At 35.8% G+C, this 14,380-nt stretch overlaps 1 protein-coding gene across 2 annotated transcripts in view; it reads left to right on the plus strand.

The window, feature by feature from the left end:
- WASHC4 (WASH complex subunit 4) overlaps positions 1–13,947 on the plus strand; it is a 62,505-nt gene extending 48,558 nt beyond the window's left edge. Inside the window, exons 27-33 of one of the 2 annotated variants that reach the window (XM_047739674.1) lie at positions 385–451; positions 911–997; positions 5,642–5,789; positions 8,151–8,247; positions 8,762–8,958; positions 9,423–9,519; positions 11,673–13,947. In XM_047739674.1, the coding sequence (XP_047595630.1) occupies positions 385–451; positions 911–997; positions 5,642–5,789; positions 8,151–8,247; positions 8,762–8,958; positions 9,423–9,519; positions 11,673–11,740 (761 nt within the window). In that variant the 3' untranslated portion in view covers positions 11,741–13,947. Of the gene's footprint in view, positions 1–384; positions 452–910; positions 998–5,641; positions 5,790–6,820; positions 7,016–8,150; positions 8,248–8,761; positions 8,959–9,422; positions 9,520–11,672 lie in introns of those variants that run through there. The other variant, XM_047739675.1, reaches the window with a different exon arrangement.
- Positions 13,948–14,380: the final 433 nt, after the last annotated feature.

Raw genomic sequence — 14,380 nt, forward strand, 5'->3', positions numbered from 1 at the left:
GCTGAGCAGAGAGCCCAATGTGGGGCTCAATCCCAGGATCCCGAGATCATGACCCGAGCTGAAGGCAGAGGCCTAACCCACCAAGCCACCCAGGCGCCCCATTTGTTTTTTAAAAAAGTAGTCAACATTTAATGAATTTGTTCATCAAATGTCATTCACATATAATTTTTGACATAGCTGTGTTTAAGTATATGTATTTATATTTTAGGCACACAAATAATGTTAAGTTTTACTTTTATAGAGTAAGAACTAAAGTAAAACAGACAAGAATCCTTTGGTACTTAAGAGTGGTAAAGCCATGCTATGAATGACTGTATTCCTGACTTTTGGAGTTTAGAATTATTTGTATAAATACCTGATTTGTATGTGTGTGTCATTTTTAAGGTAATGCTATGGGCTATATACGGATGATAAGATCTGGCGGCCTTCACTGTAGCAGCAATGCCATTAGGTATGGATGCAAACATCACTTTTGCCTTGCTTATGCCATATAAAAATTTTATGTCCTTTAATTTATCTTTATTGTGGATATTGTGAAGCAGTTTTTCTTATTGATATATTTTGATTTAAAATATGGGAGAAAACCATTAATTCTGCTGGTTAAATTTTTTTCTTGAATTTTAAGACTATAGCAGATCTTTGAAAATCTTTATTTCTCTTAAAGTTATGATTAACTTATCAGTACAGTTTCTGAATGGTTCTAAAGATTACATGACTTTAAGGATTAAAATTTGGTTATTCATATCTGAAAGTCAATTTTGGAATTAAATTGGTTATATTAATAATATTACTAAAACGGAAAGTTCTTTCCAAATATATGGTTGAAAAATTTAGAGTCTTACAATACCACTTTCATATCTATGTCAGTTGTACATATTTAACTTAATAAAATTATTTCCCAAATTCTTAGATTTGTGCCTGATCTCGAAGATATTGTAAATTTTGAAGAATTAGTGAAAGAAGAAGGTCTTGCAGAGGAAACATTAAAAGCAGCAAGGTACTCTAATTTTGAAATAATCTAAATTTGGAGATTTAAAAAGTATATACACGTATATATATATATATTTTACACGTATATATATATACACGTATATATATATACGTGTATATATATATATTTTTTTTTAAGATTTTATTTATTTATTTGACAGAGATCACAAGCAGCAGAGAGGCAGGTGGGGTGGGGGAAAGCAGGCTTCCTGCTGAGCAGAGAGCCCGGATGCAGGGCTTGATCCCAGGATCCTGAGATCATGGCCCAAGCTGAAGGCAGAGGCTTAACCCACTGAGCCACTCAGGTGCCCCTAAAAAGTATATTTTTATAATAAAAACATTTTAAAGGGAAGATTAGACGGTAATATACATATGCTTATATTTTTGTGTTTTTATTATACAAGTTATGGTCTCAGTTTACGAGATACAATTTTTTTAAGACTACAGTATTATGAGATTTTTCCAACTTCATTAAAAAGGAATCTTCTAGAACATGGTAATATGGTAGCCTCTAGCCACTGTGGCTGTTGAGCACCTGAAATGTGACTAGTCCAAATCGAACTGTCTTGAAGTATAAAGTATATAACTAATTTTGAGGATTTAGTGTAAAAAAAAAAAGGCAAATATCTCATTAATAAAATTCATTTCACTGTTTAACTTTTTTTATATTTGTTTGCCCGTACAGTTCTAGAATACCGGTCCTTCATTTCATGTAATCCTGAGTAGTGTTGTCCAGTACAGTAGCCACTACCACATATAGCTGTTGAACACTTGAAATGGGGCTAATGGGATGAGGGAACTGAATTTAAAATTTTATTTCATTTAAATTTAAATAACTGATGGCTATCTTATTGGACAGTGCAGACCTACACACTTGAGTAGTGAGTTTGGAACTCAATTTAAAAGTTGAGAGAGGCATGTAGAATTATTAAGAAATTATTTAGAAAACTGTAAATTTCATTATCAATAATTATAACAGTTTTTTGACTCAGGCAGGAAAGGGCACCCCTGGACAAAGTGGAGACAGTTTGAATCTCAAAAAGAATAATGGCAGGGGTGTCTGGGTGACTTAGTCAGTTGAATGTCCAACTCTTGACTCAAGTTATGATCTCAGGGTTGTGGGATCGAGCCCCTTGTCAGGCTCTGAGCTCAGTGGAGAGTCTGTAAGATTCTCTCTCTTCCTCTGCCGCTCCCCGACCTGTGCACTTGCATGCTGTCTCTCAAAAAATAAGCTAATAAAAAAATAATGATAGAAATTGATTATAATACATTGTATAAAAAAATCATGAGCCCTAGTGGTAGTAAGAAAGGTGAAGAGCAGAACTTTTTGTAAAAAAGTTCGTTTTTTACAGAAGAATGCCAGCTAATAGGTGCAGAGGGGATGAGAAAATCTAGGGAGAAGTCATTGTTTTGCAACCACCACTATAATGCTTGAAACCAGATAAAAATCATCAATGAAACAGTGTTGCAGAACAGAGTATTCATTCACTATCAGAAGACTATCCCACAAATTGCTTAATAACCAACCACAAAAGGGAAAACTATCTTTAGAGAGATTGATGTATTGCCCCAAGCGATCAAACATGGCATCACCAGTTAACAAGACACACTGATATTATGGAGCCTCCTGATGAGTGTAATAGCAAGCACCTATGTTGTGTTCTTGCCAGAAAGGTTTACTCTAAATTTATTATGAGGAGACCATCTGAGACATTCAGAGTGTGGGGTATTCTATGAAACACCTGGCCTAGACTCTTAAAAGATATCACATGTCATAAAGGACAAAAAAAGCCAAGAGACTCTTCTAGATTAAGAAACTAAAGAGACCAGACGACCAAATGTAGTGGCTAATCCTTAGTCATATCTTAGATAGGAAAAAAAAAAAAAAGTACATTTGGGGGATAATTGGGGAAATTGCAGTTTGTGTACATTATTAGGTAATACTGTATTTTACTTTGGGGTGTAATGATACATTGTGGCTTTGTAAGAAAATGTCTTGGTTTTTAACAGATTCGTATTAAGACTTATGTGGGCTTAATGACATGAAATCTGCCAACCTGAAATGTTTTGGGCAAAAGAAAATGTGGCAGATGTTAAATTGTGAATCTAGGTGAGGGGTAAATAGGTCTCTAGTACACTATATTTTAACTTTTCAGTAGGCCTAAAACTTTTTTAAATGAAAAGAAATGGAAAATGTGTGTCCATATTTATGAGAATAAGGCCCCAACACAAGATTTGGTTTTAAATAGTCTATTAGAGGGGCGCCTGGGTGGCTCAGTTGGTTAAGCAGCTGCCTTCAGCTCAGGTCATGATCCCGGAGTCCTGGGATCGAGTCCCTCATCGGACTCCCAGCTCCATGGGGAGTCTGCTTCTCCCTCTGACCTCCCTTCTCATGCTCTCTCTCTGTCTCTCAAATAAGTAAATTAAAAAAAAAAACCATTGTGAAATAGTCTATTAGATAGCTTAGTTTTTTGCCAAATTAAATAAGTCATGTACAGTTAATAATATATTTAAAGTCCTGTGCCCTGAAATTATTAGTTTGTGGCTTGTATGTCAAAGAAGAAAATCAGACTGTTTTCTCTTATTGAATGATGTCATTCATTTAAAAATCGATGACCTTTTAAAAATATTTTTGAAGCAGTTGCAAGAGGTCAGAGAGGTGGGATATTGTCTTAAGATCTCTAGGGTACTTAGACTGTTGGGAATGCAAGTTGGTACAGCCACTTTGGAAAACAATGTGGAGATTCCTTAAGAAATTAAAAATAGAGCTTCCCTATGACCCTGCAATTGCACTACCGGGTATTACCCCAAAGATACTGATATAGTGAAAAGAAGGGCCATCTGTACCCCAATGTTCATAGCAGCAATGGCCACAGTCACCAAACTGGAAAGAGCCAAGATGCCCTTCAATAGAGGAATGGATAAAGAAGATATAGTCCATATACATAATGGAGTATTATGCCTCCATCAGAAAGGATGATTACCCAACTTTTGTGTCAACATGGAGGGGACCGGAGGAGATTATGCTGAGTGAAATAAGTCAAGCAGAGAAAGTCAAGTATCATATGGTTTCACTTACTTGTGGAGCATAAGGAATAACACTGAGGACATGGGGAGATGGAGAGGAGAAGTGAGTTGGGGGAAATCAGAGAGGGAGACAAAGCATGAGAGACTGTGGACTCCGAGAAACTGAGGGTTTTGGCGGGAAGGGGGTAGGGGTATGGGTGAGCCTGGCGGGTATTAAGGAGGCCACGTATTGCATGGAGCACTGGGTGTGGTATATAAACAATGAATTCTGGAACACTGAAAAGAAATTTAAATATATAAATTAATATTACTGAATTCTCATTAAAAAAAAAAAAAAAGATGTGTAGGGTAAAGCTGTCTGGTAATCGTAAGGTCCAGATCCGTACAAAGGAGTGGAAGACTGACATCACGTGAAGGAGAGTACATGGCAGGTGAAGTCAAGAAGTTGTGGGATTATGATCATGAGTCGATTATCTAAATGGGCAATGAAGCCTTCCAGAATAATGGAGAACAAAAGTACTTATCGTAGTCTAAGATAAAGAAAGATAGGGAAGTGGTTTAAAAGGTTAATTAGTAGATGCCTGCTTTCAGGAAGGAGTAGTTAGGTAGTTGGATATAATGGGATCGTTTGAGTCTCAAAGGAGAGATTCCTACCTTTTGGTGGTGGGGGAATAATTTGAAAGTGGTGGTCGGTATAAATGATGGATGAAGGAGAAAAAGCAGCTAATCGTTCTGAATGTTAAGTGGGAAGCTAAGTTCTTAAAAAGGGGCCAGGTTCCAGTTGAGGTAGGGAGGTACAGATGAAGCGTTAGTGAAGACAGTTAAAATGAAGAGGAATTTATTTACAATGAAATGGAATTTTATAGGACTTAACTGTGGGAAGAAGAGATACAAAACTATTTAAGTCCTAAGATGCCCTATGTATTTTATTTTAGGGACTAAGTTAATAAGCAATAGCAATCAGCTTTTTTTATATGAAAATGATTTCATTCTGAACTCCAAGGAAACTGACTTAAAAATGTCTTTTATAATGTTTTATACTTTTGAGCATTCTCATCTAAGATGGTAAGAGATGGATTTAAAAAGCCTTACCTTTTTGGGACACCTGGGTGGCTCAGTTGGTTAAATGTCTGACTCTTTTTTTTTTTTTTTTTTTTAAGATTTATTTATTTGAGAGAGAGAGAAAGAGTGCACATGCATGTGTGGGTGGGGAGGGAAGAGCAGTGGGAGAGGAAGAGAATCTCAAGCAGACTCCCTGCTGAGCATGGGGCCTGAGGTGTGGAGCTGGATCTCACAGCCCTAAGATACCATGACCTGAGCCGAAATCAAGAATTGGGAGACTTGAGGCATCTGGGTGGTTCAGTTGGTCTGACTCTTGATTTCTGCTCAAGTCTTGATCTCAGGGTTATGAGATCGCATCCCACATGTCAAGCTCTGTGCTGGGTGTGGAGCCTGCTTAAGATTCTCTCGTCCCTCTGTCCCACCTCCCCACCCTCGCGCATTTGTATATGTGCTCTCTCTGTGTCTCTCGCCAGATAGATGGATAGATAGCCAGCCAGCCAGCCAGCCAGCCATATCTTCTTTTTGAGAAAGGAACCAGTAAATAATGTTTTTTGTATTTTAGGCATTTGGATTCAGTCCTCAGTGATCACACACGAAATTCTGCTGAAGGCACGGAGTATTTCAAAATGCTTGTAGATGTTTTTGCTCCAGAATTTCGAAGGCCAAAGAATATACATCTTCGAAATTTCTATATCATTGTTCCCCCTCTGGTGAGTATTTTTAGTGATTTTTTTTTTTTAAATTAGAAAATAGATCCAGTTTCTTTATAGCAGGAAATGCATATAGACTTTGTTACTTAAATGTGATCTCAGTGAATGCGGCCTAGGAATTTTACTTAACTAGCTATGCAGAATGAAACTTATTTTACAGTTGAGATGGACTTTTGTTGGTAACTGCTGGAAAAATTTAGTGTTATTTAAATTGAGTGTACTCCAGTTTACATATATATATATATACACACACACACACACACCGTAATATCTTTGGGCTAATTAAACTATGTAATCATTTTAAGTGATGAACGCAGACTAATTTCTAATTGTTAAAATATGAAGTTATTTCTCACACATCTCTTAAAAATATTACTGTTTAAGGACAAGTTCTTTCTATACAGTAGTAAATACTAACATTTAGATGAAATTTTAAGTGCTGCTTCATAGTATAATAGTGTGCAGTGCTCTAATTCTATATAGTTGCCGTCTAAGTACAGCTCAGGTTACTCCAAATCACATCGTAGAGTTGTTGCAATGGGGAAAATGGAGTCAAGAGATTAGAGCGGCATACTAGCAGTAAGAGTAATGTTTCTCTAAAGATTTCTATAATGAAACTGTTTTTTAAAAAATTTGTAAATGGGTAGCTCTAAAATCTAAATATCACTAGACTAATGTAGCTTTTGATTACATCTACTTTGATCAAGAGTAATAAATTTTCATATTGCTGCCTGACTTGTTAACATAGTTTCTTACATATTACTATCATTTTTGTCCTTTGAAAGCAGTCGATGATCTGTGGACAGCTTTTTTCTTTGTAAATGTTCTTTTCTACTGTTTTTTAATATGTTTATTGTTAATGCTCTATTATAGTTGTTAATGCTTTATCATAATTATATGTTGTAACTGTGATGTAGCAAATATTATCTTTTCATCCTAAAATAGTGTCAAACTGGAGGCAAATCTGTCTTGGTTATACTTTTATAACAGTGTATTTAACTTAGGGTGACTTGGCATTATATTTCTTTAAGTTGAAGGACAGTGTACTGAAACAATAGTAAACAGCAAATGGGGCATTAATGGAAGAGTGGAGTGTTGCAGGGCATCTGTCCGAGTTCCATCAGTGATGGGTGGATGGACAGCACTACAGGGAAGTACAGGACACAGTTCTTGTGCTTGAGTTTGTCATCTAATTCCAGAAAAAAGACAAACATAAGTGAGCTATCCCAAAAAAAGATTTAAGTAATAGTTGGTAGAGATTTCACAAATCTAATTAATTTCCCAGTGAGTTTTTCAGGCAAAAAATACTGAGACTTGATATTATGTTTCCAGCATAGGCTATTATAGTATCTTTCACAGTGTATCACAATTATTCCTAAACATGTCTCTCTTTACCCTTCTAGAGCTGTGCTATCCATATGTAGCCATAAGTGACTACTTAAATTAATTCAAATTTTATAAAATAAAAAAAATCTAGTTCCCCTGTTTTGCTAGCCATATTTCAAGCACTCAGTGACCATATATGGCTAGTGGCTTATTGTGTTGGACAATACAGATACACAGTATTTCTATCATTGATGAGAAAGCTGCTCTAGAGTATGGATGGACTCTTTGATGGTATTCCATTTCCATTTTTTTAAATCATAATTACTTCATTTAGCCTGGAATATAGTAATCTTTAGTAAATCTTTGTTGAATAGATGATAAGGTATTTTGTAGGAGTTGAATTTTTAGGGAAGCATTTTTTGGGGGAATTCATTTATCCAAATGACTACTAATTCTTTTTAACCATAAAGAATATGATAAATAGTATTTTAGAATGAAGTGGCTCCAGCTTTCACTTAAAGTATGACTTTGGACAAATTACTCAGCCTCTTAAACCTCAGTGTCCTCATATATGAGACACTGTGCTTGGGGTACCTGGTGATTGGTGATTAGGGGAGTGCTTGTTAAAGGACTCAAACAAGAGCCATTAAAAGATACTGGTACAGATTGTGATCTCCCGGGAGTCTATTTATATGAGGAAGATGTCTAAAATCAAAAGGACAGGGACCTAGAAAAGAACCTGTTTATAATTTTTTTTTTTTTAAAGATTTTATTTATTTATTTGACAGACAGAGATTACAAGTAGGCAGAGAGGCAGGCAGAGAGAGAGGAGGAAGCAGGCTCCCTGCTGAGCAGAGAACCTGACTCGGGGCTCGATCCCAGGACTCTGAGATCATGACCTGAGCCGAAGGCAGAGGCTTTAACCCACTGAGCCACCCAGGCGCCCCTCCTGTTTATAATTTTTGAAATGTCTGTTTTAAGAACTAAATTCTGAAGATACTTCAGCACAGTTGTTTCTCTAATATATCTTTTCAGACCCTCAACTTTGTAGAGCATTCCATTAGCTGCAAGGAGAAATTGAATAAAAAAAATAAAATTGGAGCTGCTTTTACTGATGATGGCTTTGCCATGGGTAAGCTTAATGGAATTGTTTTTCCATTAATTTTATGTTCACCTATTATAATGGATTTTTAGAAACATTTGCTTAATAAGACTGTGTGCCCTTTGTAGATTTGTTTTTCCTGAGCAGTGTTTACTCTTTATTTTTTAACTGGGTCATCTGATTAGTAGTACTTGTTTTCCATTATTTTATAACTATCATTCCTTCCCCCTTGGTATTGCTAATCACTTAGTCTGTTAGACCTAATATTTAGACTGTGTCGTTGTGGTGGTTTTAAGAGTTTTCTCATCTTGTGTTGAGTTTCCCTGTAGCTTCCTCAGCTGCTGGCTATTTAGCAATGGAAGTCTTTCCCCAACCTTCCATCCATGTTCTCTCTAAGTGATCTTCATAGCCTGTTTTGTTTTTTTTTTTCCTTGATTGGCTTATTTTTAGTTCTTTATACTTTTGTATCTTTTTTTTCTTTAAAGGAGTAGAATACAACTTTTGAACTCTTTATAATTTAGCTTTGATTTTGCTAATCACTTAGGTGTGGCTTACATATTGAAGCTTTTGGATCAGTACCAGGAATTTGACTCACTTCACTGGTTCCAGTCTGTTAGAGAGAAGTACCTGAAGGAGATAAGAGCAGTTGCTAAGCAACAGAATGTGCAGTCAGCTAGTCAAGATGAAAAACTACTACAGACCATGAATCTCACTCAGAAGCGCCTGGATGTCTGTCTACAGGTAGAGGAGAGTAATAGTCAAATCTGCTTGATATCTGAAAAAACAAATCCTAAACCCCCTTTTAAACAAGTGAGATGAATAGTGGTAATTATATTTTTTAAAAAATGGCATTTGGAAGCCATTTGATTCCATATTAAAAATGGATGGGATTACTTCATTGAGTTCTTTTTCTTTCTTTTTTTAATATTTTATTTGAGAGAAAGAGAGCAGGAGCCAGGGGGAGGGAGGGAGAAACAGACTCCCTGCTGAGCAGGGAGCCTGACCTGGGGGTCTGTGCCAGACCCAGAGACCATGACCTGAGTTGAATGCAGCCGCTTAACCAACTGAGCCACCCAGGCGCCCCAGCTCAGTTTCTGTATTTATGATTTACACTAAAGCTCTTTAGAAGTTATATAGATCTCTAATAATTTTAATATTTTGCTATAATGTTTTTAGCTTTTATTTTACTTTTTTTTTTTTTTTAGGAATTTGAATTGCTCTATTTTTCACTGAGCAGTGCAAGAATTTTCTTCAGAGCAGACAAGACTGCAGCTGAAGAAAACCAAGAAAAGAAAGAGAAAGGTCAGTGAGTGGCTTAAATTTGGAAAGGCAGTAAATCTTTCTTTAATAATAGCCACAAATGTGGTAGTCAGAATCCCAGCTTCCTTTTCTTTTTGGAAAATAAGAAATACCTTAAAAAAAAAAAGTACAGCCTACATGGATAATTTGTGAAACCAACAAGAAATTTACATTGTTTTTACATTTCATTCTGGGGTAACTTTTTATTCATTTTCATCTTTCCTAATTTAAATAAAATTTAGCAAGTTTAGATTTTCTTTCACCCTTCAACTTGTGTCTGACAAGAAGGAACCGATTAGGAGGAACACTAAGTGTTTTCTGAAGGCAGAGCTGTTGATAACTAGACACAGACTGAATGAGATAGGACAGGTGACTGAGGAGGTAGTAAAGCACTTGGGGCTCTGTGTGGTGTCGTGGTTCAAGGCCTCCCGCCCTCCACCATAGCCAGAATCAGAGCGCAGTGTAGTCCAGATAACTGATTGTCATATCCATGAACTGGGTCGTTACAGAAAGGATTCTACCCATTGTATTCTTTGTAGGATGATGTAAATTGCTTATTTCATACTTAAGGACTCACATGATACATTTCTCTCAGATAAAAAATTTAGGAACAGTTGTCTTCCCTGAAGAATGGATATTTCTTCTTTTCTGTTCCAGAAATTATTTAACTTAAGTTTTCCTCTTTGCTCGGAAGCTCAAAACTAGGTACAGCAACTGAGTTGAGTTTTCATGTTTGCCCTTTTTCCTGTTCTCTTGTATTTCATAAATCAAGGCGTAAAACTTAATATTTCATAAAATGTTTTATTAATCTTATTTTGTTAAATTTTAAAATATGTATATATTTTACACTAAATAGAGGTGATTCTCTTGGGTAGACCATTTATATCATTTAACGTATTTCCTGATAATGTTGCATAAATTAAATATTGTTAATAATTAGGATATGCAAGCATTTTTGGAGTCTAGACTAAGTAATAATCATGTGCTTGAAAGTGATTTCATGCTGGTACCTGGAAGATGTTCAGTATTTCTTACATGAAAATATATATATATATATATATTCTGTTTAGGTCATTTTCTAAAGCTAAGGTAAATTGGAAGAATTTGAGTGAGCTTGATTTAAATTTTGAGGAAAGTCAGTTATTGCTTAGGTTCTGCTTAGGTGTTTTCCTGCCAGAAGCTTATCTCCAGCTGAGCTTACTGGGAAGACTCTGCAGGTGGCTTAGATCTTTACTTTCAGGCCTCAGGCATTAAGACAAACCTTTCCGTCTCAGTGGAACTCCTTGCTTTGGACTATTTTTAATGAACTCTGTGATCCTGGTTGATGCATTTCACCCATATGTTTGTGTTCTTCTGTTTTAGGACTCTGTCTTAGCTAAAGTTGCTCAGATGTGTACTCAGAGTTGCAGGAGACATGAGATAGTTTTCCTCTGTTAATGAAGTATATGCATGTGACATTTTGCACAAAAAAACCCAGGAGTTCATTTTATATAATTATTGTAAAAACCTGCTTTAAAAAATAAGCTATAAACCCAAATGGAAAGTTATTTATTCTGGACAATTTTTTTTTTATTATTTACTTATTTGACAGACGGATATCACAGGTAGGCAGAGAGGCAGGCAGAGAGAGAGAGAGGAGGAGGAAGTAGGCTCCCCACTGAGCAGAGAGCCCAATGCAGGGCCTGATCCCAGGACCCTGGGATCATGACCTGAGCCAAAGGCAGAGGCTTTACACTGAGCCACCCAGGTGCCCCTATTCTGGACAATTTTATATGTGAATTTGCAGCAGTGTTTCTATCAGTAACAGCAGTGCACTGTAACAGTGATTTGTTGGCCTGACTGGGGGAACCAGCCAAGAGGCAGCATGCCTTCAGATGTGTGTGACTCCACCCCAGAGGCAGTTGTGATTTCTCACAATTCTGTACCCTTAGTAAGTACTGGTCAGAACATTACATTTGCAATAGTTACCTTAGATTTCTAAAAAATTAAGGTAAATAACTCAATATACTTCAGGGAACTACTATCAGGGAACTATTTGGTAGGTGCCCATTTTCTTAATTTTGAAATTTAGCAATGCAGTCCTTCTCAATTTTACTTAATTCATTTAAAAAAAAAAACATAAATCTGTCCGTTGTTATTTTTATCCATGCTTCCAGAAGAGACAAAAACAAGCAATGGAGACCTGTCCGAGAGCACTGTGTCTGCAGATCCTGTTGTCAAATGATATTGATGGTATGTGTTGCCCGTCTGAGATCATCAGGATCGTGTCAGTACTGTTACCGGTGAAATGATGTTAATGAGTTAATGAAGAAGTGTTTCCTGGGCCACATTTCTGGTAATCGGTGGATGTTGCAACTCTTTAAAGCAGTTCTCCAAAGTTAAGTCTATTCTTCTTCCAAAGGCTCTCTTTACATTTCACAAGTGGAGAATGAGGTTTTAAATGCGATTTTTGCCTGGACTTTAGGCTGGCAGATGTGCCTGTGGAGAGTTATCTGAAGTGAAGCCATGGAAGGGCCACTCTGCATTCCTGAACGGCTGCCTCAGATCCCTTGTAATCTGTGTGAGGGTTTTTCATTTGTATTTGCATAGGTCTTGGATCAATTTTTGTCTTAGTAATTGGAAATTCAATGCATACACTATGTACAGCCAGCAAATACATGTTTAAACAAAATGAATGAAGTCTGAAATTTATGAAGCATACATACCAATATTCTTACAGTTGGAATATTTGAAGATGGTTTTGATAGTAGAGGTGAGGCACAAGTATGTTATGTACCTTCAGAGTACAGTGTAAAGTTGATTCATTGTTAATTTCATGTGATTTACAAGAGCTGTTATTGTCTTTGATAAGACATTTTATAACTAGTTTACATTGCTTTGAGAACAGGTAACCTCCAACAACTGCTTTAAATGGAAGATTTACTTAATACTCAAAATGAAAGAAAATTCAGAGAAAGCCATAGAGTCCTGCTTGAAGCTTCAATTTTGGTTGAAGGCGTTACATATGATATCAGAGAGAATTATAAGGATTTTTATTTCTACATCCAAACTCAGGTTTCTTCTACATTAGGTTGAATTGAAATCTTGGTGATGGTTTGGGCAGACTTTTTCTTTAAACCAAGCATAATCTAAGACACCAGATTAAGCACTGTGCAGGCTTTTAAAAAATTACCACTGTGATAATAAAGTTCTAATAAATTAAATCATTTACTGATTTAAAAAGTACAGTAAGATTTTGAATAAATTTAGTTCCTGGCAGGCTACTAGCTTTATTTTTGTAAAGATTACATCAGTTAATAATTATATGGTTAATCATGACCTATAATCTTTTAATATGATACAGTGATACTTTTAGAATGGAAACAAAGTACACGTAATATTAACATGATTTGGGAAAACTTGATTTTTCCATTGCACTTGCCTGTTAAGCATTTCTTCAGGTATATCCTGCAAGATTCTAGCATTTGATTTCCAGCTTTTGGAATAGGTGTACAGTGCCCTATCTGTATTAATTGGTTACTGGCAGGGTAGCTTTCCCAGCCCAAGATAAACACTTTCACTGTTCTGAGTCAGAAGAAACAGAATAGGTAGGAAATGTTTTTTGTTTATTATGTAAACATGACTTAACAGAATTCTGTACAATGGATGGATTAAAGGCATTTAATATTTCTAATTCATACTAACTGTAGAAATGGCCCTAAAGCATGCTGCATAATTAGTAATTTATATTTTCATTATTATAAATGTTTATAGTAACGATCTTGCTTTGATTGCATCAAATTCGTCACCATTTCATAGCAACGATATTGTTCTTTGTTTTTTTTTCTCTGACTTCCCTAAAATAATCTCCTTTAATATGGATAGAAATTGCCATTGGAAGAGAATCCAGTGTCTATATTCATTATCCCCACATATCAGTTATTTTCGATTTTATGAATACCATATAGAGTTCATATGCTAACTCCATGGATATGTACAATTAAGAAGAAAATGATAGATAATTATTTTGCCATTCACTCAAAATAATGTCACTGCAGTCTGCATAAGTTACACATATTTGAAGTAAAATCTCTGGAAAGATTAAGCATACTTAAATGTTATTTAAGTGCAGAGCAATAGGGCTTGAGTGTTTCACACCAGTTAATCCACACATTTAGATGATGGTTTTCTTTGCTAACATATTATTGTTAAATATTGTCTTCAGACATACTGTAATTTAAAATTAGTTTGAACATTTGGTGTAAATTCACAAAAAAATTCAATATTCAAATTCTCAGGAATTAAGGACTAACCATAACTTTGTCAGTTCTAATTGTTTTGTAAAGGATGGCAAGTTTGTTACCTCACTTGAGTGGGGCTTCCCCCTCCCCTAATTCTAAGAAAATATAATATGTATAATAAAACATTAATAAATACAATTTCAAAAATTTACTTCCCCTGGATGTTTATGTTCAAAATTGAATGTCTTATACCAGTACTTCTTAACATTAACCTTTTTGGAGTTCCCTTTAATAAAATATAGGGAATCTATTTCTAAAAAAAATCCTTGCGTGTACATAGCCAGAAATTTCAAGTATAAAATTGGTATTGGTTCCTCTTCGTGTATCCCAGGTGAAGAACTCATACTTTCCTTTGTACATTTTTGATTCTTCTGGTGCTTGCTATTTTCAAATAAAAAGAACCCATATGGGATTGGGAGGGAGACAAACCTAAGTGACTCTTAATTCACAAAACAAACTGAGGGTTGATGGGGGGAGGGGGTTGGGAGAGGGGGGTGGGGTTATGGATATTGGGGAGGGTATGTGCTATGGTGAGTGCTGTGAAGTGTGTAAACCTGGCGATTCGCAGACCTGTACCCCTGGGG

The sequence above is a fragment of the Lutra lutra genome, chromosome 8, assembly GCF_902655055.1.
Source record: "Lutra lutra chromosome 8, mLutLut1.2, whole genome shotgun sequence".
In the NCBI taxonomy this organism is placed as follows: domain Eukaryota; kingdom Metazoa; phylum Chordata; class Mammalia; order Carnivora; family Mustelidae; genus Lutra; species Lutra lutra.